The 27,951-nt window shown below is 47.5% G+C and overlaps 1 protein-coding gene across 1 annotated transcript in view; it reads left to right on the top strand.

Annotated features, from left to right (window-relative positions):
- LOC139402508 (propionyl-CoA carboxylase alpha chain, mitochondrial-like) overlaps window positions 1–27,597 on the top strand; it is a 53,327-nt gene extending 25,730 nt beyond the window's left edge. Inside the window, exons 8-21 of the mRNA XM_071146496.1 lie at window positions 273–309; window positions 787–865; window positions 1,029–1,226; window positions 1,557–1,707; window positions 1,861–2,004; window positions 2,218–2,292; window positions 5,281–5,349; window positions 5,455–5,530; window positions 5,804–6,017; window positions 8,854–8,956; window positions 13,181–13,333; window positions 18,928–19,068; window positions 20,381–20,458; window positions 24,291–27,597. Of these exons, the coding sequence (XP_071002597.1) occupies window positions 273–309; window positions 787–865; window positions 1,029–1,226; window positions 1,557–1,707; window positions 1,861–2,004; window positions 2,218–2,292; window positions 5,281–5,349; window positions 5,455–5,530; window positions 5,804–6,017; window positions 8,854–8,956; window positions 13,181–13,333; window positions 18,928–19,068; window positions 20,381–20,458; window positions 24,291–24,359 (1,587 nt within the window). The 3' untranslated portion in view covers window positions 24,360–27,597. The remainder of the gene's footprint in view (window positions 1–272; window positions 310–786; window positions 866–1,028; window positions 1,227–1,556; window positions 1,708–1,860; window positions 2,005–2,217; window positions 2,293–5,280; window positions 5,350–5,454; window positions 5,531–5,803; window positions 6,018–8,853; window positions 8,957–13,180; window positions 13,334–18,927; window positions 19,069–20,380; window positions 20,459–24,290) is intronic.
- The last annotated feature ends 354 nt before the right edge of the window (window positions 27,598–27,951 follow it).

Here is a 27,951-nt window from a genome sequence, read left to right as displayed (position 1 = left end):
GACAGACAGACAGACAGACAGGCAGGGAGACAGACAGACAGACAGACAGGGAGACAGACAGACAGACAGACAGGGAGACAAGCAGGCAGGCAGGCAGGGAGACAAGCAGGTAGGGAGACAGACAGGCAGGCAGGCAGGCAGGGAGACAGGCAGGCAGGGAGACACAGACAGGCAGGGAGACACAGAGGAACAAAGGGATGGTTGAGGAGCTGAGGGTGTGCCCTCCCTCTGCTGGTGGTTGGTGGAACTTACAACTCTGTCTCCTGTCTCAGAACGTGGAGGACGCTGTGAAGATTGCAGGAGACATCGGTAAGTGAATCAAAATTCAATTTATTAATTTAAAAAATATTTGCCTGGCCTCCATGCAGAATTTTCATATTGTGTTGTTGATCAGGCTACCCGGGTCATATTGTGTTGTTGATCAGGCTACCCGGGTCATATTGTGTTGTTGATCAGGCTACCCGGGTCATACTGTATTGTTGATCAGGCTACCTGGTCATATTGTGTTGTTGATCAGGCTACCCGGGTCATGGGGGCGGCAGGGTAGCCTAGTGGTTAGAGCGTTGGACTAGTAACCGGAAGGTTGCGAGTTCAAACCCCCGAGCTGACAAGGTACAAATCTGTCGTTCTGCCCCTGAACAGGCAGTTAACCCACTGTTCCTAGGCCGTCATTGAAAATAAGAATTTGTTCTTAACTGACTTGCCTGGTTAAATAAAGGTAAAATAAAAAAAAAAAATATTGTGTTGTTGATCAGGCTACCCGGGTCATATTGTGTTGTTGATCAGGCTACCCGGTGATGATCAAGGCCTCAGCAGGAGGAGGGGGGAAAGGCATGAGGATCGCCTGGAACGATGATGAGACCAGGTGAGATTCGTTATTACTGTAATAATTGCAATTCAAATATAATAAAAGCATTTAAATTATACAATCATTTATACGTCTCTACACTGTGTAGTAAGATATTTATAGACTTTATTAAGACATTTAATGAGACTTGAATAAACTGTTTCCATTCTGTCTTTCCCAGGGAAGGTTTTCGTTTGTCCTCACAGGAGGCTGCGTCTAGTTTCGGAGACGACCGTCTGCTGATAGAGAAGTTTGTAGACAACCCCAGACACATTGAGATCCAGGTCCTGGCTGATAAGCATGGTAATGCTCTGTGGCTGAACGAGAGGGAGTGTTCTATCCAGAGGAGGAACCAGAAGGTGGTGGAGGAGGCTCCAAGGTCAGGGGTCAATGTTTTCACCTTTAACTTATTCATTGGTGTAAGTCCTAGGTGGGCTCCCGAGTGGCGCAGCGGTCTAAGACACTGCATCTCAGTGCAAGAGGTGTCACTGCAGTACCTGGTTCGAATCCAGGCGGCATCACATCCGGCCGTGATTGGGAGTCCCATAAGGTGGCGCACAATTGGCCCAGCGTCGTCCGGGTTTGGCCCTTATAGGTGGTCATTGTAAATAAGAATTTGTTCTCAACTGACTTGCCTAGTTAAATCAAGGTTACATTAAATACATGTCTTGGGTTGTAAGTTCTGTGATTTCTGTCCTCCTCTCTGCAGTACGTTCCTGGACCCAGAGACGCGTCGTGCAATGGGGGAGCAAGCGGTACAGCTGGCTAAAGCAGTCCACTACTCCTCTGCCGGGACCGTAGAGTTCTTGGTGGACTCCAACAAGAACTTCTACTTCCTGGAGATGAACACTCGCCTTCAGGTGGGGCGATGGGAAGAAAGCCGTAGTTTAGTCTCTGTGTGTGTTTTTCTGTGACATGACAAGTCCAGACACTTGAACCAAGTGACTTCCTGTAACCAACCCAGTCCTCCCCTCTGAGTGGTTGACCCGACCGCTGACCTTTGCCCCCTTCAGGTGGAGCACCCAATCACAGAGTGCATCACTGGTCTGGACCTGGTGCAGCAGATGATCCGTGTGGCCAAGGGTTTCCCTCTGCTACACAAACAGGAAGACATCCCCATCAACGGCTGGGCTATAGAGAGCCGAGTCTACGCTGAGGTGGGCATCACTGAACACTTGTTCTGCTCTGTACCGTAGAGTGAAGCCGGTCAACCGTGGCCCTTCTGCTGCCTTGTGAATGTGTCACTTCTCTCTACGAAGCGCTTTCTGGGTCCCCACTGTCTGCTGGACACTTCCCGTGTGTTATAGAGGTTATGGAGAGTTTAATTAGGCAGTTATAACCCGTTATAAAGCATATTTCTCCTTCTCCAGGACCCCTACAAGTCCTTTGGCCTGCCCTCCATTGGACGTCTGTCACAGTACCAGGAACCCATCAACCTCCCAAAGGTGAGTCACATGCATGTACACTTTTTGCTTGTGTGCATATGCTCTGAGTTGACCTCTCTGTTATTTCTGCTGAAGACGTGATGTGTGTTGACCTCTCTGTTATTTCTACTGAAGACGTGATGTGTGTTGACCTCTGTTATTTCTGCTGAAGACGTGATGTGTGTTGACCTCTCTGTTATTTCTGCTGAAGACGTGATGTGTGTTGACCTCTCTGTTATTTCTGCTGAAGACGTGATGTGTGTTGACCTCTCTGTTATTTCTGCTGATGATGTGTGTTGACCTCTCTGTTATTTCTGCTGAAGACGTGATGTGTGTTGACCTCTGTTATTTCTGCTGAAGACGTGATGTGTGTTGACCTCTCTGTTATTTCTGCTGATGATGTGTGTTGACCTCTCTGTTATTTCTGCTGATGATGTGTGTTGACCTCTGTTATTTCTGCTGAAGACGTGATGTGTGTTGACCTCTGTTATTTCTGCTGAAGACGTGGTGTGTGTTGACCTCTCTGTTATTTCTACTGAAGACGTGTGTTGACCTCTGTTATTTCTGCTGAAGACGTGGTGTGTGTTGACCTCTCTGTTATTTCTACTGAAGATGTGTGTTGACCTCTCTGTTATTTCTGCTGATGATGTGTGTTGACCTCTCTGTTATTTCTACTGAAGACGTGTGTTGACCTCTCTGTTATTTCTGCTGATGATGTGTGTTGACCTCTGTTATTTCTGCTGAAGACGTGATGTGTGTTGACCTCTCTGTTATTTCTGCTGAAGACGTGTGTTGACCTCTCTGAACCTGACAGGATATTTCCACGGAACACTGCTGCTGTTCTCGTCAGGCCTCAGATGTACAGCATCACAATGCTTGTTGTTATGACTACTAATAATAGTGTCATATTTACATCTTCCTGTCCTCCCCCTGATGTCAAAACTATTTGCCTTTGAAATGGTTGTAATTGTTATTGATATGTTATGTAAACATGAAACAACATGGAAATACATACTACATGTCCTATTTCTATCTTCCTGGAAGACTTGAGTCATACTGACATGTAGTCATACTGACATGTAGTCATACTGACATGTAGTCATACTGACATGTAGTCTTATTGACATGTAGTCATACTGACATGTAGTCATACTGACATGTAGTCATACTGACATGTAGTCATACTGACATGTATTCATACTGACATGTAGTCTTATTGACATGTAGTCATACTGACATGTAGTCATACTGACATGTAGTCTTATTGACATGTAGTCATACTGACATGTAGTCATACTGACATGTAGTCATACTGACATGTAGTCATACTGACATGTAGTCTTATTGACATGTAGTCATACTGACATGTAGTCTTATTGACATGTAGTCATACTGACATGTAGTCTTATTGACATGTAGTCATACTGACATGTAGTCATACTGACATGTAATACTGACATGTAGTCTTATTGACATGTAGTCATACTGACATGTAGTCTTATTGACATGTAGTCATACTGACATGTAGTCATACTGACATGTAGTCATACTGACATGTAGTCTTATTGACATGTAGTCATACTGACATGTAGTCTTATTGACATGTAGTCATACTGACATGTAGTCTTATTGACATGTAGTCATACTGACATGTAGTCATACTGACATGTAATACTGACATGTAGTCTTATTGACATGTAGTCATACTGACATGTAGTCTTATTGACATGTAGTCATACTGACATGTAGTCTTATTGACATGTAGTCATACTGACATGTAGTCATACTGACATGTAATACTGACATGTAGTCTTATTGACATGTAGTCATACTGACATGTAGTCATACTGACATGTAGTCTTATTGACATGTAGTCATATTGACATGTAGTCTTATTGACATGTAGTCATACTGACATGTAGTCATACTGACATGTAGTCTTATTGACATGTAGTCTTATTGACATGTAGTCATACTGACATGTAGTCATACTGACATGTAGTCTTATTGACATGTAGTCATATTGACATGTAGTCTTATTGACATGTAGTCATACTGACATGTAGTCATACTGACATGTAGTCTTATTGACATGTAGTCTTATTGACATGTAGTCATACTGACATGTAGTCATACTGACATGTAGTCATACTGACATGTAGTCATACTGACATGTAGTCATGTTGACATGTAGTCATACTGACATGTAGTCATACTGACATGTAGTCATACTGACATGTAGTCATACTGACATGTAGTCATACTGACATGTAGTCATATTGACATGTAGTCATACTGACATGTAGTCTTACTGACATGTAGTCTTATTGACATGTAGTCATACTGACATGTAGTCTTATTGACATGTAGTCATACTGACATGTAGTCATACTGACATGTAGTCATACTGACATGTAGTCTTATTGACATGTAGTCATACTGACATGTAGTCATACTGACATGTAGTCATACTGACATGTAGTCATATTGACATGTAGTCTTATTGACATGTAGTCATACTGACATGTAGTCATACTGACATGTAGTCATACTGACATGTAGTCTTATTGACATGTAGTCATACTGACATGTAGTCATACTGACATGTAGTCATACTGACATGTAGTCATATTGACATGTAGTCTTATTGACATGTAGTCATATTGACATGTAGTCTTATTGACATGTAGTCTTATTGACATGTAGTCATACTGACATGTAGTCATACTGACATGTAGTCATACTGACATGTAGTCTTATTGACATGTAGTCATACTGACATGTAGTCTTATTGACATGTAGTCATACTGACATGTAGTCATACTGACATGTAGTCATATTGACATGTAGTCTTATTGACATGTAGTCTTATTGACATGTAGTCATACTGACATGTAGTCATACTGACATGTAGTCATACTGACATGTAGTCTTATTGACATGTAGTCATACTGACATGTAGTCATACTGACATGTAGTCATATTGACATGTTGTCTCCTCTCTATCAGGTGCGTGTGGACAGTGGCATCCAAGAAGGAAGTGACATCAGTATCTACTATGACCCAATGATCTCCAAGGTCAGCTGCTGTGTTCTCCCTCAAACTGCCTAACACAATCACATTGCCCTTTGCCCTTATGTTTTACTGATCTATAACGTGAATGTCCCTCTGTGCTCGCCGTAGCTGGTGACCTATGGCGCCACGCGCGCTGAAGCCCTACAGAGGATGGAGGCGGCTCTCGATAACTATGTCATCAGAGGTAAGGCACTCACTCACTCACTCACTCACTCACTCACTCACTCACTCACTCACTCACTCTGTGTTGGGTGTTAGAGCTTTCTGGAAGCATCTTCAGTACCTCAAGACTCTGACATTTTCTGTATAGCTACACACATGTAGAGGGTCTGATCTCTGTCTGTTGTTCCTGTCTGTGTGACTGTCCAGGGGTCTGATCTCTGTCTGTTGTTCCTGTGTGTGTGACTGTCCAGGGGTCTGATCTCTGTCTGTTGTTCCTGTGTGTGTGACTGTCCAGGTGTGACCCACAACATCCCCCTGCTCAGAGAGATCATCACCCACCCTCGCTTCATCTCTGGTGACATCACCACTAACTTCCTGCCAGAGGAATACCCAGAGGGGTTCAAAGGTCACCAGCTGACCTCCGAGGGTCGCAGGGAGCTCGTCGCCACCGCAGCCGCTCTCTACGTCTCCGCACAGCTCCGCTCCCAGAGGTTCCTGGGTAATCTCAGGTAAATTAAACCAATTCAAAAAACTGTGGGAACTTCTTGTAAGAATTGGTGCTGGAACAGCACATAGATAAAGCACCATCTTGGTCAGGTTGATACTATAAAAGATGTTCTAAAAGATTTAACCTGGTTAAATCAAACGGAGAGGAGGTAAAAACACCAAGAGGTTCTAGTTGACATCAGAAAGAGCTAGAGCTCTCATTGTTCCTCATGTGTTAATTATTGTGCTGTTTCACTGTGTCTGAATGTCCATTGTCTGTTTTTACAGAGGTTATTATTGTGTTGTGTGTTTAAACCAGTGTTTTACATGTTCCATTGTTTGTAGCACTGGCTCAGTCCTGCAATATGTCACCAGTTAACAGAGCTGTATCCTAGCGTGGTGTAGCAGTCTACTGGTCAAACTGTTAGACTTGATTCTCTCTGTCAGCCCTGCCATCTGTCTAAACATCTGGCCACATTTTCTTCTTTCTTTTTCGGATCGTTTCCTTTCGTTGTTCATGAACCGCCGGGGGTCGGTCTTTGTAGTTGCAGTCAGTGGTAGAGGCCCCATCCCCCCCTCCCTCCCTCCCATCCCTCCCTCCCTCCCTCCCTCCCTCCCTCCCATCCCTCCCTCCCTCCCTCCCTCCCTCCCTCCCTCCCTCCCTCACTCACTCACTCACTCCCTCCCTCACTCACTCACTCCCTCCCTCCCTCCCTCCCTCCCTCCCTCCCTCCCTCTCACTCCTCCTCTCTCCTCCCTCTCACTCCTCCTCTCTCCTCCCTCTCACTCCTCCTCTCTCCTCCCTCTCACTCCTCCTTTCTCCCACTCCTCCTCTCTCCCTCTCCCACTCCTCCTCTCTCCCTCTCCCACTCCTCCTCTCTCCCTCTCCCACTCCTCCTCTCTCCCTCACCCCTCCTGTCTCCTCCTCCCTCACCCCTCCTGTCTCCTCCTCCCTCACCCCTCTTGTCTCCTCCTCCCTCACCCCTCTTGTCTCCTCCTCCCTCACCCCTCTTGTCTCCTCCTCCCTCACCCCTCCTGTCTCCTCCTCCCTCACCCCTCCTGTCTCCTCCTCCCTCACCCCTCCTGTCTCCTCCTCCCTCACCCCTCCTGTCTCCTCCTCCCTCACCCCTCCTGTCTCCTCCTCCCTCACCCCTCCTGTCTCCTCCTCCCTCACCCCTCCTGTCTCCTCACTCCTCCCCCTTCCTCTCTCCTCACTCCTCCCCCTTCCTCTCTCCTCCCTCACCCCCCCTGTCTCGTCCCTCCCTACCCCTTCCTCTCTCCTCCCTCCCTCCCCCTTCCTCTCTCCTCCCTCCCTCCCCCTTCCTCTCTCCTCCCTCACCCCTCCTGTCTCCTCCTCTCTCCTCCTCCCTCCCCCATCCTGTCTCCTCCCTCCCTCACCCCCCCTTTCCTCTCTCCTCCCTCACCCCTCCTGTCTCATCCCTCCCTCACCCCTCCCTCTTCCTCTCTCCTCCCTCACCCCTCCTGTCTCCTCCTGTCTCCTCCCTCCCTCACCTCTTCCTCTCTCCTCCCTCACCTCTTCCTCTCTCCTCCCTCACCCCCCCTTCCTCTCTCCTCCCTCACCCCTCTTGTCTCCTCCTCTCTCCTCCTCCCTCCCCCCTCCTGTCTCCTCCCTCCCTCACCCCCCCTTTCCTCTCTCCTCCCTCACCCCTCCTGTCTCCTTCCTCCCTCACCCCTCCTGTCTCATCCCTCCCTCACCCGTCCCTCTTCCTCTCTCCTCCCTCACCCCTCCTGTCTCATCCCTCCCTCTTCCTCTCTCCTCCCTCACCCCTCCTGTCTCCTCCCTCCCTCACCCCTCCTGTCTCCTCCTCCCTCACCCCTCCTCTCTCCTCCTGTCTCCTCCCTCCCTCACCCCTCCCTCTTCCTCTCTCCTCCCTCACCCCTCCTGTCTCCTCTCTCCTCCCTCACCCCTCCCTCTTCCTCTCTCCTCCCTCACCCCTCCTGTCTCCTCCCTCCCTCACCCCTCCTGTCTCCTCCTCCCTCACCCCTCCTGTCTCCTCCCTCCCTCACCCCTCCCTCTTCCTCTCTCCTCCCTCACCCCTCATCTCTCTCCTTCTCTCACCCCTCCTGTCTCCACCCTCCCTCACCCCCCTTCCTCTCTCCTGTCTCCTCCCTCCCCCCTCCTGTCTCCTCCCTCCCTCACCCCCCTTCCTCTCTCGTCCCTCACCCCCCCTTCCTCTCTCGTCCCTCACCCCTCCTGTCCCCTCCCTCCCTCCCTCCCTCCCTCCCTCCCTCCCTCCCTCCCTCCCTCCCTCCCTCCCTCCCTCCCTCCCTCCCTCCCTCCCTCCCTCTCTCCTCCTCTCACCCCTCCTGTCTCCTCCCTCCCTCACCCCCCCTTCCTCTTCCCTCCTTCCCTCCCTCCTGTCTCCTCCCTCCCTCCCTCCCTCCCCCACCCCTCCCCCTTCCTCTCTCTCAGAGCAGGGATAAACCAGACAGATCCTTCTACAGTGGAGTGTTCCAGAGAGCATGATCAGTAAAGCCTCAACACTATAGTTAGCCATCAACATTTTATAAACATTTATATCTTTAGAATTTCTGGTTCAAAAGCTAAACTTGTATGTTTTGGAGCTGTTGATTATGTTAATTTATACCACGCTCATTTCAAGTGTCTTTGTTAATAGAAGTTGTGTTCGGAAGGTTGGCTGAGAGGTCAGCTGGCTGGGATCTCCTTGGTTCAGCTTTGTAACAGAGCAGCAGACTGGTCTCTGGTGTCGGGAGAGAGAGGAGGCAGCTGTCAGTCAGTGGAGGAGCTGACTCTGTTTATACAGCTTCCTCTGACCCTCAGAGAATAGCTCTCTGAGACTGATACTAATGGGAAAGTGGTGTGTGTGTGTGTTTCAGGGTGTCCACCACCCCCCAGGAGCAGAGGCAGTGGGAGCTGTGTGTGGAGTTGGAGAAGGGAAGCCACACGGTCGCTGTGTCACGCTCTGGATCCACGTTCACTGTGAGCGACACACACACACACACACACACACAGTGGGGTCCGAAATTATTGACACCCTTGATAAAGATGAGCAAAAAGCTGTAAAAGGTAAATCATTTAAATACTGAGATCTATTTTATGCAACAAAAAGGGGAATTTATATTATTTTATACTAATATAATTACTCAAAGACATAGTTTTTTACTCAAAGGTAGGGATCAACATTATTGACTGGTTTTAACACATTCCAATACCGTTCCTCCAAACCCGGTGAAAACCTGTTGACTTGAAGAGGGCAGTTGATAAGACCAGACGAAGGATATCAAAGATCTGGAAGGATTCTGTATGGAGGAACGGTCCAAGATCCCTCCTAATGTGTTCTCCTAAAACATTTCAGAGAAAGGCTCGTTACTGTTATCCTCGCAAGGTGAAGTATTGAAAACAGAGGTGTCAATCATCTTGACCCCTGACCCCTAACCTTTTTAGAGATTAAAAAAATATTGTATTAGTATAAAATAATATACTTTTCCCATTTATTTGAGCAAACAATATAACTCAGAGTTATAGGTTTTATACAGTCATTTTTGCTGATAATTTATCATGGTGTCAATCATTTGGGACCCCACTATATATCTCTGTGGTTTGGTGGAGAGAATGAAGGCTGTCGGCCTTCTCTCTGAGGGGGCTTGAATGGAGGTCCAGGTGGTGAGGGGGAGGAGGGGTTGTCCTGGCCGACAGACATCACTCGGTGGCTGGGTGTTTAGACACCTGCAGTCCCTGGTCTGGTGGGTTGTTTTCCTTGAACCATGATAACATGTGCTCCTAATCAGCCTCTCCTGGTCACCCAGAACCACTGAACCACACATCAAACTAGGGGCCAGTACCCCCCAGGAGAGGAACGACTGGTGCTGGGTACTGTGTCCTTTCCCTGGTCCTATCCTCTAGTAGTGGATACTGGGTCTCTCCCTGGTCCTCTAGTAGTGGATATTGGGTCTCTCCCTGGTCCTCTAGTAGTGGATACTGGGTCTCTCCCTGGTCCTCTAGTAGTGGATACTGGGTCTTTCCCTGGTCCTTTAGTAGTGGATACTGGGTCTCTCCCTGGTCCTCTAGTAGTGGATATTGGGTCTCTCCCTGGTCCTCTAGTAGTAGATACTGGGTCTTTCCCTGGTCCTCTAGTAGTGGATACTGGGTCTCTCCCTGGTCCTCTAGTAGTGGATACTGGGTCTTTCCCTGGTCCTCTAGTAGTGGATACTGGGTCTTTCCCTGGTCCTCTAGTAGTGGATACTGGGTCTCTCCCTGGTCCTCTAGTAGTAGATACTGGGTCTCTCCCTGGTCCTCTAGTAGTGGATACTGGGTCTTTCCCTGGTCCTCTAGTAGTGGATACTGGGTCTCTCCCTGGTCCTCTAGTAGTGGATACTGGGTCTTTCCCTGGTCCTCTAGTAGTGGATACTGGGTCTTTCCCTGGTCCTCTAGTAGTGGATACTGGGTCTTTCCCCTGTCCTCTAGTAGTGGATACTGGGTCTCTCCCCTGTCCTCTAGTAGTGGATACTGGGTCTCTCCCCTGTCCTCTAGTAGTGGATACTGGGTCTCTCCCCTGTCCTCCAGTAGTGGATACTGGGTCTCTCCCTGGTCCTCTAGTAGTGGATACTGGGTCTTTCCCTGGTCCTCTAGTAGTGGATACTGGGTTTTTCCCTGGTCCTCTAGTAGTGGATACTGGGTCTTTCCCTGGTCCTCTAGTAGTGGATACTGGGTGTCTCCCTGGTCCTCTAGTAGTGGATACTGGGTCTGTCCCTGGTCCTCTAGTAGTGGATACTGGGTCTCTCCCTGGTCCTCTCCTCTGGTAGTGGATACTGGGTCTCTCCCTGGTCCTCTAGTAGTGGATACTGGGTCTTTCCCTGGTCCTTTAGTAGTGGATACTGGGTCTTTCCCTGGTCCTCTAGTAGTGGATACTGGGTCTCTCCCTGGTCCTCTAGTAGTGGATACTGGGTCTCTCCCTGGTCCTCTAGTAGTAGATACTGGGTCTCTCCCTGGTCCTCTAGTAGTGGATATTGGGTCTCTCCCTGGTCCTCTAGTAGTGGATACTGGGTCTGTCCCTGGTCCTCTAGTAGTGGATACTGGGTCTGTCCCTGGTCCTCTAGTAGTGGATACTGGGTCTCTCCCTGGTCCTCTCCTCTGGTAGTGGATACTGGGTCTCTCCCTGGTCCTCTAGTAGTGGATACTGGGTCTTTCCCTGGTCCTCTAGTAGTGGATACTGGGTCTCTCCCTGGTCCTTTAGTAGTGGATACTGGGTCTTTCCCTGGTCCTCTAGTAGTGGATACTGGGTCTCTCCCTGGTCCTCTAGTAGTGGATACTGGGTCTCTCCCTGGTCCTCTAGTAGTAGATACTGGGTCTCTCCCTGGTCCTCTAGTAGTGGATATTGGGTCTCTCCCTGGTCCTCTAGTAGTGGATACTGGGTCTGTCCCTGGTCCTCTAGTAGTGGATACTGGGTCTCTCCCTGGTCCTCTAGTAGTGGATACTGGGTCTCTCCCTGGTCCTCTAGTAGTGGATACTGGGTCTCTCCCCTGTCCTCTAGTAGTGGATATTGGGTCTCTCTCCCTGGTCCTCTAGTAGTGGATACTGGGTCTCTCCCTGGTCCTCTAGTAGTGGATATTGGGTCTCTCCCTGGTCCTTTAGTAGTGGATACTGGGTCTTTCCCTGGTCCTCTAGTAGTGGATACTGGGTCTCTCCCTGGTCCTCTAGTAGTGGATACTGGGTCTCTCCCTGGTCCTCTAGTAGTGGATACTGGGTCTCTCCCTGGTCCTCTCCTCTGGTAGTGGATACTGGGTCTCTCCCTGGTCCTCTAGTAGTGGATACTGGGTCTTTCCCTGGTCCTCTAGTAGTGGATACTGGGTCTTTCCCTGGTCCTCTAGTAGTGGACACTGGGTCTCTCCCTGGTCCTTTAGTAGTGGATACTGGGTCTTTCCCTGGTCCTCTAGTAGTGGATACTGGGTCTCTCCCTGGTCCTCTAGTAGTGGATACTGGGTCTCTCCCTGGTCCTCTAGTAGTAGATACTGGGTCTCTCCCTGGTCCTCTAGTAGTGGATATTGGGTCTCTCCCTGGTCCTCTAGTAGTGGATACTGGGTCTGTCCCTGGTCCTCTAGTAGTGGATACTGGGTCTCTCCCTGGTCCTCTAGTAGTGGATACTGGGTCTCTCCCTGGTCCTCTAGTAGTGGATACTGGGTCTCTCCCCTGTCCTCTAGTAGTGGATATTGGGTCTCTCTCCCTGGTCCTCTAGTAGTGGATACTGGGTCTCTCCCCTGTCCTCTAGTAGTGGATACAGGGTCTCTCCCTGGTCCTCTAGTAGTGGATACTGGGTCTCTCCCTGGTCCTCTAGTAGTGGATACTGGGTCTCTCCCCTGTCCTCTAGTAGTGGATACTGGGTCTTTCCCTGGTCCTCTAGTAGTGGATACTGGGTCTTTCCCTGTCCTCTAGTAGTGGATACTGGGTCTTTCCCCTGTCCTCTAGTAGTGGATACTGGGTCTCTCCCTGGTCCTTTAGTAGTGGATACTGGGTCTCTCCCCTGTCCTCTAGTAGTGGATACTGGGTCTCTCCCTGGTCCTCTAGTAGTAGATACTGGGTCTCTTCCCTGTCCTCTAGTAGTGGATACTGGGTCTCTCCCCTGTCCTCTAGTAGTGGATACTGGGTCTCTCCCTGGTCCTCTAGTAGTGGATACTGGGTGTCTCCCTGGTCCTCTAGTAGTGGATATTGGGTCTCTCCCTGGTCCTCTAGTAGTGGATATTGGGTCTCTCCCTGGTCCTCTAGTAGTGGATACTGGGTCTTTCCCTGGTCCTCTAGTAGTGGATACTGGGTCTTTCCCTGGTCCTCTAGTAGTGGATACTGGGTCTTTCCCTGGTCCTCTAGTAGTGGATACTGGGTCTTTCCCTGGTTCTCTAGTAGTGGATACTGGGTCTCTTCCCTGTCCTCTAGTAGTGAATACTGGGTCTTTCCCCTGTCCTCTAGTAGTGAATACTGGGTGTCTCCTCTGTCCTCTAGTAGTGGATACTGAGTGTCTCCTCTGCCCAACAGTACTATCTGATGCTGTTATTTTCCCAAGTGGTTCAACATAGCTGCTCCTCCTGCTGTCAGGATGCAGACTGTCTCTTCCAGCATATCAAACTGCAGTCTCTCCACATGGGAAGCAAATGTCTTGTATCAGAATAATAAGTAGAGTGTAGTAATGAAATGACCCTCTGGCCCCCCTGGCAGGTGGAGGTGGATGGAGTTAAGGTGGAGGTTAGTGGAGAGTGGAACCTGGCCTCAGCCCTGCTGCCTGTCACCATCAACAGAACCCCCAGGGTTCTACAGTGTCTGTCTAGAGAGGCAGGAGGAGACATCACTCTACAGTACCTGGGCACACAGGTGAGTCACCTCTCCTTCCTTCTGGTGAATGTATGAATCTTGTGTCTTAGTGGTCGTGTGTATGTTTTTCGTGTATGTACACACATTTTGTAACGTTCCTCTTATCTGTCGATCTAAGTCGTCGTCAGTTCCCCGCCTACACATCCCCATCCAGCCTAGTCCCAGACCCCCAATACCCCCCAGACCCCCACACTACACAGAATGTCAGGAAGAGAAGACCATCCGTTATGTATCAGAGGCTTTGAAAGGAGCCAGCTATAAACGGCTCTGTGCTGCTCACACCCTGGGGGGGTGGGCTCCACAGGAACTTGTCATGGGGCGACATCACTTCCCTTTCCTCCTTTAGGGACCTGGGGCTGGGCCGTGGGGGTCTGATCGGGCATGGGGGGGGTTGGGAGGAGGTTGATGAGTGGCTCAGTAAGTACCTCTGTCCTGTCCACTGCTGCGTCAGCTGGAGGATTCTGTCTTTGTGTTGGAGAGGAGGAGACACCCCTGCTGAGCTGCTTCCAGGCTTCCTCTCCTGAGGATATGGAAGACCACTGTGTCCCCCTGTATCCCTTAGCTCTCACTCCTCCTGGGTATGTTCCAGTCTAGCTCATCCTGGGTATGTTCTAGTCTAGCTCATCCTGGGTATGTTCTAGTCCAGCTCATCCTGGGTATGTTCTAGTCTAGCTCATCCTGGGTATGTTCTAGTCTAGCTCATCCTGGGTATGTTCTAGTCCAGCTCATCCTGGGTATATTCTAGTCCAGCTCATCCTGGGTATGTTCTAGTCTAGCTCATCCTGGGTATGTTCTAGTCTAGCTCATCCTGGGTATGTTCTAGTCTAGCTCATCCTGGGTATGTTCTAGTCCAGCTCATCCTGGGTATGTTCCAGTCCAGCTCATCCTGGGTATGTTCTAGTCCAGCTCATCCTGGGTATGTTCTAGTCCAGCTCATCCTGGGTATGTTCTAGTCCAGCTCATCCTGGGTATGTTCTAGTCCAGCTCATCCTGGGTATGTTCTAGTCCAGCTCATCCTGGGTATGTTCTAGTCTAGCTCATCCTGGGTATGTTCTAGTCTAGCTCATCCTGGGTATGTTCTAGTCTAGCTCATCCTGGGTATGTTCTAGTCTAGCTGGGGACATGGAGTCCCTCAGTAGTACAGGGTTCAATAACATTAATAACCATCTGGAAAAGAAACCAGACGTAGGTCTCCTGTTGCCCTCCAGGCCTGGAGTTGAATAGACCTTTAGTACGGCTGGTTTCAGAACAACACCTAGTTACCAGGCTGGTTACAGAACAACACCTAGTTACCAGGCTGGTTACAGAACAACACCTAGTTACCAGGCTGGTTTCAGAACAACGCCTACTTGCCAGGCTGGTTACAGACCAACACCTAGTTACCAGGCTGGTTACAGACCAACACCTAGTTACCAGGCTGGAGTTGAATAGACCTTTAGTACGGCTGGTTTCAGAACAACACCTAGTTACCAGGCTGGTTACAGAACAACACCTAGTTACCAGGCTGGTTACAGAACAACACCTAGTTACCAGGCTGGTTTCAGAACAACGCCTACTTGCCAGGCTGGTTACAGACCAACACCTAGTTACCAGGCTGGTTACAGAACAACACCTGGTTACCAGAACAACACCTAGTTACCAGGCTGGTTACAGACCAACACCTAGTTACCAGGCTGGTTTCAGAACAACGCCTAGTTACCAGGCTGGTTTCAGAACAACGCCTAGTTACCAGGCTGGTTACAGAACAACACCTGGTTACCAGAACAACACCTAGTTACCAGGCTGGTTACAGAACAACGCCTAGTTACCAGGCTGGAGTTGAATAGACCTTTAGTACGGCTGGTTTCAGAACAACACCTAGTTACCAGGCTGGTTACAGACCAACACCTAGTTACCAGGCTGGTTACAGAACAACACCTAGTTACCAGGCTGGTTACAGAACAACACCTAGTTACCAGGCTGGTTACAGAACAACACCTAGTTACCAGGCTGGTTACAGAACAACACCTGGTTACCAGAACAACACCTAGTTACCAGGCTGGTTACAGACCAACACCTAGTTACCAGGCTGGTTACAGACCAACACCTAGTTACCAGGCTGGTTACAGAACAACACCTAGTTACCTGGCTGGAGTTGAATATACCTTTAGTATGGCTGGTTACAGAACAACACCTAGTTACCAGGCTGGTTACAGACCAACACCTAGTTACCAGGCTGGAGTTGAATAGACCTTTAGTACGGCTGGTTACAGAACAACACCTAGTTACCAGGCTGGTTACAGAACAACACCTAGTTACCAGGCTGGTTACAGAACAACACCTAGTTACCAGGCTGGTTACAGACCAACACCTAGTTACCAGGCTGGAGTTGAATATACCTTTAGTATGGCTGGTTACAGAACAACACCTAGTTACCAGGCTGGTTACAGACCAACACCTAGTTACCAGGCTGGTTACAGACCAACACCTAGTTACCAGGCTGGTTACAGACCAACACCTAGTTACCAGGCTGGAGTTGAATAGACCTTTAGTACGGCTGGTTACAGAACAACACCTAGTTACCAGGCTGGTTACAGAACAACACCTAGTTACCAGGCTGGTTACAGAACAACACCTAGTTACCAGGCTGGTTACAGAACAACACCTAGTTACCAGGCTGGTTACAGAGCAACACCTAGTTACCAGGCTGGTTAAAGACCAACACCTAGTTACCAGGCTGGAGTTGAATAGACCTTTAGTATGGCTGGTTACAGAACAACACCTAGTTACCAGGCTGGTTACAGAACAACACCTAGTTACCAGGCTGGTTACAGATCAACACCTAGTTAACCTGGTTGGTTGACCTGTATCTGAACTGGGGTGACAGTCAACGGGGGCAATATGAGGGCTGTTAGTTACTGTTGTTTCCTGGGAAGAAATCCTGTCGAAGCCTTCATTTCCCCAGGCCATCCCAACGCTCCCATTCCCCACACTCCTGACGCTCCGGATTCCTGCCCTGATTTACGAGTCCAGCTTGGTTTTCCCTCCCCACTCCTGGTTTTCCAACAAGGGATTGTCGGCCTTGGGAATCAATGGCTGTTTGTTTGGGGGTGTCCTTTGGGGGTACCCCGGCCAGGGGTTATTTTAGTCACTTTGATGGTGTTGTGAAGAGGATGACGTGTGTGTGTGTGTGTGTGCGTGCGTGCGTGCGTGCGTGCTAGCTAAATACAGTCTTATGAGGGCAGGGTTCCAGGGGGTGAGGAAGGTAAACAAACAAGGATGCATGAGGTCATTAACATGGTGGGTGGCTTCCTAATGTTATTGTACTGTGACCTTCATATACAGGTCAGTGACTGGGACTGGCTACTAGTAGTGTGACTGGGACCAGCTACTAGTAGTGTGACTGGGACCCGCTACTAGTAGTGTGACTGGGACCGGCTACTAGTAGTGTGACTGGGACCGGCTACTAGTAGTGTGACTGGGACCAGCTACTAGTAGTGTGACTGGGACCGGCTACTAGTAGTGTGACTGGGACCGGCTACTAGTAGTGTGACTGGGACCGGCTACTAGTAGTGTGACTGGGACCTACCAAGTCAACCAGGACAATGCTACACCTAGCCTAAACCAGTGTTAAGCCAGGGCAATGCCCCCCCAGCCTAAACCAGTGTTAAGCCAGGGCAATGCCCCCCCTAGTCTAGACCAGTTTTAAGCCAGGACAATGCTCCACCTAGTCTAGACCAGTGTTAAGCCAGGGCAATGCCCCCCCAGCCTAAACCAGTGTTAAGCCAGGGCAATGCCCCCCCAGCCTAAACCAGTGTTAAGCCAGGGCAATGCTCCACCTAGCCTAGACCAGTGTTAAGCCTGGACAATGCCCCCCCAGCCTAAACCAGTGTTAAGCCAGGGCAATGCCCCCCCAGCCTAAACCAGTGTTAAGCCAGGGCAATGCCCCCCCTAGCCTAGACCAGTGTTAAGCCAGGGCAATGCCCCCCCTAGCCTAGACCAGTGATAAACCAGGACAATGCCCCCCCTAGCCTAGACCAGTGATAAACCAGGACAATGCTGGGACATTTTCAGCTTCCAGGAATTGTGTACGGATCCTTGCGACACGGAGTTTGCATTATCATGCTGAAACGTGAGGTGATGGTGGCGGATGAATGGAAGACAATGGGCCTCAGGACCTCCTCACAGTATCATTCAAATTGCCATCAATAAAATGCAATTGTGTTGCATTGTGTTGCAATTGCAATTGTGTTTTTTGTCCGTAGCTTAAACCTGCCCGTACCATAACCCCACCGCCACCATGGTGCACACTGTTCACAATGTTCAGCAAACTGCTCACCCACACAACGCCATCCGGTCTGCCGTCTGCCCGGTACAATTGAAACCGGGATTCATCCAGCATGCCAGTGGTCATCGAAGGTGAGCGTTTTACCCACTGAAGTCGGTGACGACGCCAAACTGCAGTCAGGCCAAGACCCTGGTGAGGATGGCGAGCACACAGATGAGCTTCCCTGAGACGGTTTCTGACAGTTTGAGCAGAAATTCTTTGGTTGTGCAAAACCCACATTTTCATCAGCTGTCCGGGTGGCTGGTCTCCGATGATCTCGCAGGTGAAGAAGCCGGATGTGGAGGTCCTGGGCTGGCGTGGTTACACATGGTCTGCGGTTGTGAGGCAGGTTGGACGTACTGCTGTGTCCCGTGTGGCTCATTTGGTAGAGCATGACGCTTGCAACGCCAGGGTTGTGGGTTCAATTCCCACGGGGAATATGGAAATGTATGCACTCACTGTAAGTCGCTCTGATAAGACCATCTGCTAAATTACTCAAAAGTAAAAAAATGTAGAATGTACTGCCAAATTCTCCAAAATGATGTTGGAGGCGGCTTATGGTAGAGAAATGAACACTCTGGCAACAGTTCTGGGATATTTTATTTCAGCGTATGAAACATGGGACCAACACTTTACATGTTGTGTTTATATTTTTGTTCTGTATAAAAGGACAGAGTTAGGAAGGTATTTTGTTATCAATCTGTTATCAAACTTCAGTATCCAGCTGCTCATTGAATCGCACCACACAACAGATATCTACCAGCAAATATGTATTGTACCTCTCCCTCCCTCCCTCCTCCCTACCACTCTCCGGTCTCACCTCGTTGCCCGGCGCCAAGCGACTGTTGGCTGTTATATTTATTAGGCCTGCTGCTTCGTGAAGTTTCAACTCTTAACGAGGGAGAAACCAGCCACTCAGTGCTAGCTATGTGTAAGACATAAATTAGCCTCATGAACTAATTAAAGGATTGGCATGAAATAGCCTGATGAATGAACCCACTGACGGTAATGCAGTAGTAGCAGTAATGCAGTAGTAGCAGTAGTATTGATTCACTAAGCCAGGGACAGGGATATAGACTGACACGAATGATGTTGGGTGCTGCCACCCGGTGGACCCAAGGAGAACAGCATCAACACAATAGGAGTTTCAGAATAATGAATGTGGAGTGTTGTTCATCTTTATTTTTCTTTCATTAGTTTTACAACATGGGCCTACTTTGTAGACTTGTATATGTAATGAATTGATAACTGTGAATTGACCCCCGACCTCTGTCTCTTGTGTGTTCAGTTTAAGGTGCGTGTTCTCAGTCAGCTGGTATCCACACTGAGCGCTCACATGCCTGAGAAGGTTCCAGAAGACACCAGCAGCATCCTGCGTTCTCCGATGCCTGGCTCCGTGGTCGCCGTGTCTGTCAAACCTGGAGACGTGGTAAGAACGTACATGTTACATAGAATCCACATAGATCCGAGACACTAGTACATCCTGAACAGAGCGGTAGCGTCATGCCTGGTACGTAGAGCATCCTGAACAGAGCATCCTGAACAGAGCGGTAGCGTCATGCCTGGATCTGTGGTGACTTTGTGGTGTCTGTCAAGCCTGGAGATGATGTGGAGGACATGTTACATGTTACATACATGTTGCTGCTGGACATTAGTTGTTACATACATGTTGTTGCTGGATATTAGTTGTTACATGCATGTTGTTGCTGGATATTAGTTGTTACATGTTACATACATGTTGTTGCTGGATATTAGTTGTTACATGCATGTTGTTGCTGGATATTAGTTGTTACATGTTACATACATGTTGTTGCTGGATATTAGTTGTTACATGTTACATACATGTTGCTGGATATTAGTTGTTACATGTTACATACATGTTGTTGCTGGATATTAGTTGTTACATGTTACATACATGTTGTTGCTGGATATTAGTTGTTACATACATGTTGCTGGATATTAGTTGTTACATGTTACATACATGTTGCTGGATATTAGTTGTTACATGTTACACACATGTTGCTGGATATTAGTTACATGTTACATACACGTTGTTGCTGGATATTAGTTGTTACATGTTACATACATGTTGCTGGATATTAGTTGTTACATGTTACATACATGTTGTTGCTGGATATTAGTTGTTACATACATGTTGCTGGATATTAGTTGTTACATGTTACATACATGTTGCTGGATATTAGTTGTTACATGTTACATACATGTTGTTGCTGGATATTAGTTGTTACATGTTACATACATGTTGCTGGATATTAGTTGTTACATGTTACATACATGTTGTTGCTGGATATTAGTTTTTACATGTTACATACATGTTGTTGCTGGATATTAGTTGTTACATACATGTTGCTGGATATTAGTTGTTACATGTTACACACATGTTGCTGGATATTAGTTGTTACATGTTACATACATGTTGCTGGACATTAGTTGTTACATACATGTTGTTGCTGGATATTAGTTTCACCTCCTCATCCATCAATGATTTAACCTTGTAAATCAGCACTCAATGATGGAGATGGAATGCTGGTTTATCAATATTGCATGTGGCGTCTGGCGCCAGTTAATGCATCTGTCTGTCTGTCTGTGTGGAGTGAGTCAATGCATCTGTCTGTCTGTCTGTGTGGAGTGAGTCAATGCATCTGTCTGTCTGTGTGGAGTGAGTCATGCTATAGACGCTACATCATTGTATGTAGTAATGATGTATTGTTGTTCCCCAGGTGGCTGAAGGCCAGGAGATCTGTGTGATCGAGGCCATGAAGATGCAGAACAGCTTGATTGCTGCTAAAGCTGCCAAGGTCAGGCCAATGGACACCCTCCCCCCCATTACACCAACCTACACTACAACACATTACCACACCCCCCCATTACACTAACCTACACTACAACACATTACCACACCCCCATTACACTAACCTACACTACAACACATTACCACCCCTCCCCATTACACCTCCCCCCATTACACCAACCTACACTACAACACATTACCACACCCCCCCCTTATACTAACCTACAATACAACACATTACCCCCCCCCCCCCCCCCCCATTACACCAACCTACACTACAACACATTACCACACCCCCCCCCATTACACTAACCTACACTACAACACATTACCACACCCCCATTACACTAACCTACACTACAACACATTACCACCCCTCCCCATTACACCTCCCCCCATTACACCAACCTACACTACAACACATTACCACACCCCCCCATTATACTAACCTACACTACAACACATTACCCCCCCCCCCCATTACACCAACCTACACTACAACACATTACCACACCCCCCCATTACACTAACCTACACTACAACACATTACCACACCCCCCCATTATACTAACCTACACTACAACACATTACCACCCCCCCCCCATTACACCAACCTACACTACAACACATTACCACACCCCCCCATTACACTAACCTACACTAACCTACACTACAACACATTACCACACACCCCCATTACACTAACCTACACTACATTACCACACACCCCCATTACACTAACCTACACTACAACACATTACCACATCCCCCCATTACACTAACCTACACTACAACACATTACCACACACCCCCATTACACTAACCTACACTACTACATTACCTCACACTACAACACATTACCACACACCCCCATTACACTAACCTACACTACTACATTACCTCACACTACAACACATTACCACACACCCCCATTACACTAACCTACACTACTACATTACCTCACACTACAACACATTACCACACACCCCCATTACACTAACCTACACTACTACATTACCTCACACTACAACACATTACCACACACCCCCATTACACTAACCTACACTACTACATTACCTCACACTACAACACATTACCACACACCCCCATTACACTAACCTACACTACTACATTACCTCACACTACAACACATTACCACACACCCCCATTACACTAACCTACACTACTACATTACCTCACACTACAACACATTACCACACACCCCCATTACACTAACCTACACTACTACATTACCACACACTACAACACATTACCACACACCCCCATTACACTAACCTACACTACTACATTACCTCACACTACAACACATTACCACACACCCCCATTACACTAACCTACACTACTACATTACCTCACACTACAACACATTACCACACACCCCCATTACACTAACCTACACTACTACCTTAACACACACTACAACACATTACCACACACCCCCATTACACTAACCTACACTACTACATTACCTCACACTACAACACATTACCACACACCCCCATTACACTAACCTACACTACTACATTACCTCACACTACAACACATTACCACACACCCCCATTACACTAACCTACACTACTACATTACCTCACACTACAACACATTACCACACACCCCCATTACACTAACCTACACTACTACATTACCTCACACTACAACACATTACCACACACCCCCATTACACTAACCTACACTACTACATTACCACACACTACAACACATTACCACACACCCCCATTACACTAACCTACACTACTACATTACCTCACACTACAACACATTACCACCCACCCCCATTACACTAACCTACACTACTACATTACCTCACACTACAACACATTACCACACACCCCCATTACACTAACCTACACTACTACCTTAACACACACTACAACACATTACCACACACCCCCATTACACTAACCTACACCACTACATTACCTCACACTACAACACATTACCACACACCCCCATTACACTAACCTACACTACTACATTACCTCACACTACAACACATTACCACACACCCCCATTACACTAACCTACACTACTACATTACCTCAACCTACAACACATTACCACACACCCCCATTACACTAACCTACACTACTACATTACCACACCCCCCATTACACTAACCTACACTACAACACATTACCCCCCCATTACACTAACCTACACTACAACACATTACCACACCCCCCCATTACACCAACCTACACTACAACACATTACCCCCCCATTACACTAACCTACACTACTACACATTACCCCCCATTACACTAACCTACACTACAACACATTACCACACCCCCCCATTACACCAACCTACACTACAACACATTACCCCCCCATTACACCAACCTACACTACAACACATTACCCCCCCATTACACTAGCCTACTCTACAACACATTACCCCCCCATTACACTAACCTACACTACAACACATTACCCCCCCATTACACTAACCTACACTACAACACATTACCCCCCCATTACACCAACCTACACTACAACACATTACCCCCCCATTACACCAACCTACACTACAACACATTACCCCCCCATTACACTAACCTACACTACAACACATTACCCCCCCATTACACCAACCTACACTACAACACATTACCCCCCCATTACACCAACCTACACTACAACACATTACCCCCCCATTACACTAACCTACACTACAACACATTACCCCCCCATTACACTAACCTACACTACAACACATTACCCCCCCATTACACCAACCTACACTACAACACATTACCCCCCCATTACACCAACCTACACTACAACACATTACCCCCCCATTACACTAACCTACACTACAACACATTACCCCCCCATTACACCAACCTACACTACAACACATTACCCCCCCATTACACTAACCTACACTACAACACATTACCCCCCCATTACACTAACCTACACTACAACACATTACCCCCCCATTACACTAACCTACACTACAACACATTACCCCCCATTACACTAGCCTACACTACTACATTACCCCCCATTACACTAACCTACACTACAACACATTACCCCCCCATTACACTAACCTACACTACAACACATTACCCCCCATTACACTAGCCTACACTACTACATTACCCCCCATTACACTAACCTACACTACAACACATTACCCTCCATTACACTAGCCTACTCTACAACACATTACCCCCCATTACACTAGCCTACTCTACAACACATTACCCCCCCATTACACTAGCCTACTCTACAACACATTACCCCCCATTACACTAGCCTACTCTACAACACATTACCCCCCCATTACACTAGCCTACTCTACAACACATTACCCCCCCATTACACTAGCCTACTCTACAACACATTACCCCCCATTACACTAGCCTACTCTACAACACATTACCCCCCCATTACACTAACCTACACTACTACATTACCACCCCCCCATTACACTAACCTACACTACTACATTACCACCCCCCCATTACACTAACCTACACTACTACATTACCACCCCCCCATTACACTAACCTACACTACTACATTACCACCCCCCCATTACACTAACCTACACTACAACACATTACCACCCCCCCCCCCCCATTACACCAACCTACACTACTACATTACCACACCCCCATTACACTAACCTACACTACAACACATTACCACCCCCCCATTACACTAACCTACACTACAACATTACCACACACACTGAATTACTTTCCTCTACACATCACCACAGTCAGACGGCAGTCAGACGGCTCGTTTCTATGACAACAGACCTTTCTGTGGTTCCCTCCCAGGTGAAGAGTGTCCACTGTAAAGCAGGAGAGACGGTTGGAGAGGGAGACCTTCTGGTCCAACTGGAGTAGGATCTAACCTACGACCTCTAACCTCTGCCCTCCCACCTCTGACCTCGCTCGTCAGGGATTGGCTTCGAAGTCCGGTTGAAGGAATTCTGGGACAAAGGAATGAACAGGATACTAGTAGACTAGATGGACCGTTCCCCAGTCTCTCCTTGTTGTTTTGTTCTGATGTAGGCTACACTCTCCAGTATTGGCTTCTGGGATTCGCTCATTCTAGGAATTTTCCTCTGAAAAAAAATGAAAAACAAGATGGACGCTGTGGACCTGTTTTAGTGCCTTCAGTCTCTGAAAGGAGCATTGCCCTGTTAAATATGATGAATACTGTATATATCACTTAGCTACATGTCACTAATCATGTGTAATGTTCTTCCTCACTAGCCTGGTCTCAGATCTGTTTGTGCCATTTTGCCTGGACGTCTGGGACCAGGCTAGCGCCTCTCATTTCAACGTAATGAAACACTTGTGTATCAGAGTTGAAATGTTGAATAGTTGAAATGTGGACTCATATTTACTGCGGTATTGTGTTGGGAGGAAAGGGCAATCATCACCTTGTAAATGAAGGAGCTCAACTCAATCCAAACCACATTGCAGTATTTACACAGTATCTCTTTTTTCCAATGGTCAAATTAACACAGACTGGTCTTGGGTACTGTATGAAAACCTACAACTACTACCAGGGCGACCCCTCTCACAGGTATGCTTTCACTTTTCAGAATTAGAAGTGTGTGTGTGTGTGGTCACGGGATGAATATATGAAATAAAGGATTTGAAGAAAAAAATCAATCTTCCCCAGTTGGGATTAGAACTCACAACCATTGAACTATGAGCCAACTGTAGCAGAGTCACCAATCAGTCAAGTTAACATGACCACTGTCATCTATTTCTTGTTATGATGGATGTAGCTACGAATACAGTTGAAGTGGGAAGTTTACACACACCTTCAGCCAAATACATTCTAACTCAGATTTTCACAATTCTTGACATTCAATCCTAGTAAAAATTCCCTGTTTTTAGGTCAGTTAGGATCACCACTTTATTTTAAGAATGTGAAATGTCAGAATAATAGTAGAGAGAATGATTTATTTCAGCTTTTATTTATTTCATCGCATTCTCAGTGGGTCAGAAGTTTACATACACTCAATTAGTATTTGGTAGCATTGCCTTTAAATTGTTTAACCTGGGTCAAATGTTTCGGGTAGCCTTCCACAAGTTGGGTGAATTGTGGCCCATTCCTCCTGACGGAGCTGGTGTAACTGAGTCAGGTTTGTAAGGCCTCCTTGCTCACACACACTTTTTCAGTTCTGGCCACACATTTTCTATAGGATTGAGGTCAGGGCTTTGTGATGGCCACTCCAATACCTTGACTTTGTTGTCCTTAAGCCATTTTGCCACAACTTTGGGAGTATGCTTGGGGTCATTATCCATTTGGAAGACCCATTTGCGACCAAGCTTTAACTGACTGATGTCTGGAGATGTTGCTTCAATATATCCACATAACTTTCCTCCCTCATGATGCCATCTATTTTGTGAAGTGCAACAGTCCGTCCCACAGCAAAGCACCCCCACAACATGATGCTGCCACCCCCGTGCTTCATGGTTGGGGTGATCTTCTTCGGCTTGCAAGCCTCCCCCTTTTTCCTCCAAACAGTTCTATTTTTGTTTCATCAGACCAGAGGACATTTCTCCAAAAAGTACGATTTTTGTCCCCATGTGAAGTTGTCTTTTTTATGTAGGTTTTGGAGCAGTGGCTTCTTCCTTGCTGAGCGACCTTTCAGGTTATGTCGATATAGGACTCGTTTTACTGTGGAAATAGATACTTTTCCTCCAGCATCTTCACAAGGTCCTTTGCTGTTGTTCTGGGATTGAGTTGCACTTTTCGCACTAAAGTTTGTTCATCTCTAGGAGACAGAACATGTCTCCTTCCTGAGCGGTATGACGGCTGCGTGGTCCCATGGTGTTTATACTTGCGTACTATTTTTTGTACAGATGAATGTGGTACTTTCAGGCATTTGGAAATTGCTCCCAAGGATGAACCAGACTTGTGGAGGTCTACCATTTGTTTTCAGAGGTCTTGGCTGATTTCATTTGATTTTCCCATGATGTCAAGCAAAGAGGCACTGAGTTTGAAGGTAGACCTTGAAATACATCCACAGGTACCCCTACAACTGACTCAAATGTTGTCAATTAGCCTATCAGAAGCTTCTAAAGCCATGACAATTTTCTGGAATTTTCCAAGCTGTTTAAAGGCACAGTCAACTTAGTGTATGTAAACTTCTGAACCACTGGAATTGTGATACAGTGAATTATAAGTGAAATAATCTGTCTGTAAACAATTGTTGGAAAAAATTACTTGCCATGCACAAAGTAGATGTAGTAACCGACTTGCCAAAACTATAGTTTGTTAACAAGGAATTTGTGGAGTGGTTGAAAAACGAGTTTTAATGACTCCAACCTAATTGTATGTAAACTTCCGACTTCAACTGTATATACGTATCATTTGTATTTTTTCCTGGTATACCAGATTGATGTGTATGAAACGGTAAGCTAAAACGTTGAATTTGGTCATGTGCAGGTATGTGCCTTCACTGCCTTTTGTATGTTGTGTAGCGTCAGTATTCAAGGAAGCATCATGCTAAATATACTGGCCCACTCCACAACCTGCATCTAGAAGGGAGTGGATTACCTACTGAACCCCTCCCTTTGATGACGTAGGGGCGCCTCTACATCACCATTTCGATGGTAGAGTTGAACCACTAGGGACAAGGAGCTAGATTTAATACTGAAAGACCTGAATATATCACTTTTGCAACAAACTGTCAAAATGAAGACCAGGGTTGATGTGTTTCACTATAACTAAGCCTAAAACATCCTGTTTTTTGTCTTGAAAGTTACTCTTTAAATACTGTAGGGACTGGTAGAGGGGTTGGACTTACTGTAGGGACTGGTAGAGGTGCTGGACGTACTGTGGGGACTGGTAGAGGGGTTGGACTTACTGTAGGGACTGGTAGAGGTGCTGGACGTACTGTGGGGACTGGTAGAGGTGTTGGACGTACTGTGGGGACTGGTAGAGGGGTTGGACGTACTGTGGGGACTGGTAGAGGGGTTGGGCGTACTGTGGGGACTGGTAGAGGGGTTGGACGTACTGTGGGGACTGGTAGAGGGACTGGACGTACTGTGGGGACTGGTAGAGGGACTGGACATACTGTGGGGACTGGTAGAGGGACTGGACATACTGTGGGGACTGGTAGAGGGACTGGACGTACTGTGGGGACTGGTAGAGGGACTGGACGTACTGTAGGGACTGGTAGAGGGGTTGGAAGTACTGTGGGGACTGGTAGAGGGGTTGGACGTACTGTAGGGACTGGTAGAGGGGCTGGACGTACTGTAGGGACTGGTAGAGGGGTTGGAAGTACTGTGGGGACTGGTAGAGGGACATACTGTAGGGACTGGTAGAGGGGCTGGACGTACTGTAGGGACTGGTAGAGGGGCTGGACGTACTGTAGGGACTGGTAGAGGGGTTGGAAGTACTGTGGGGACTGGTAGAGGGACATACTGTAGGGACTGGTAGAGGGGCTGGACGTACTGTAGGGACTGGTAG

The sequence above is a fragment of the Oncorhynchus clarkii genome, unplaced genomic scaffold (assembly GCF_045791955.1).
Source record: "Oncorhynchus clarkii lewisi isolate Uvic-CL-2024 unplaced genomic scaffold, UVic_Ocla_1.0 unplaced_contig_8908_pilon_pilon, whole genome shotgun sequence".
Taxonomy (NCBI): domain Eukaryota; kingdom Metazoa; phylum Chordata; class Actinopteri; order Salmoniformes; family Salmonidae; genus Oncorhynchus; species Oncorhynchus clarkii.
This window is presented reverse-complemented; position numbering and strand designations above follow the sequence as displayed.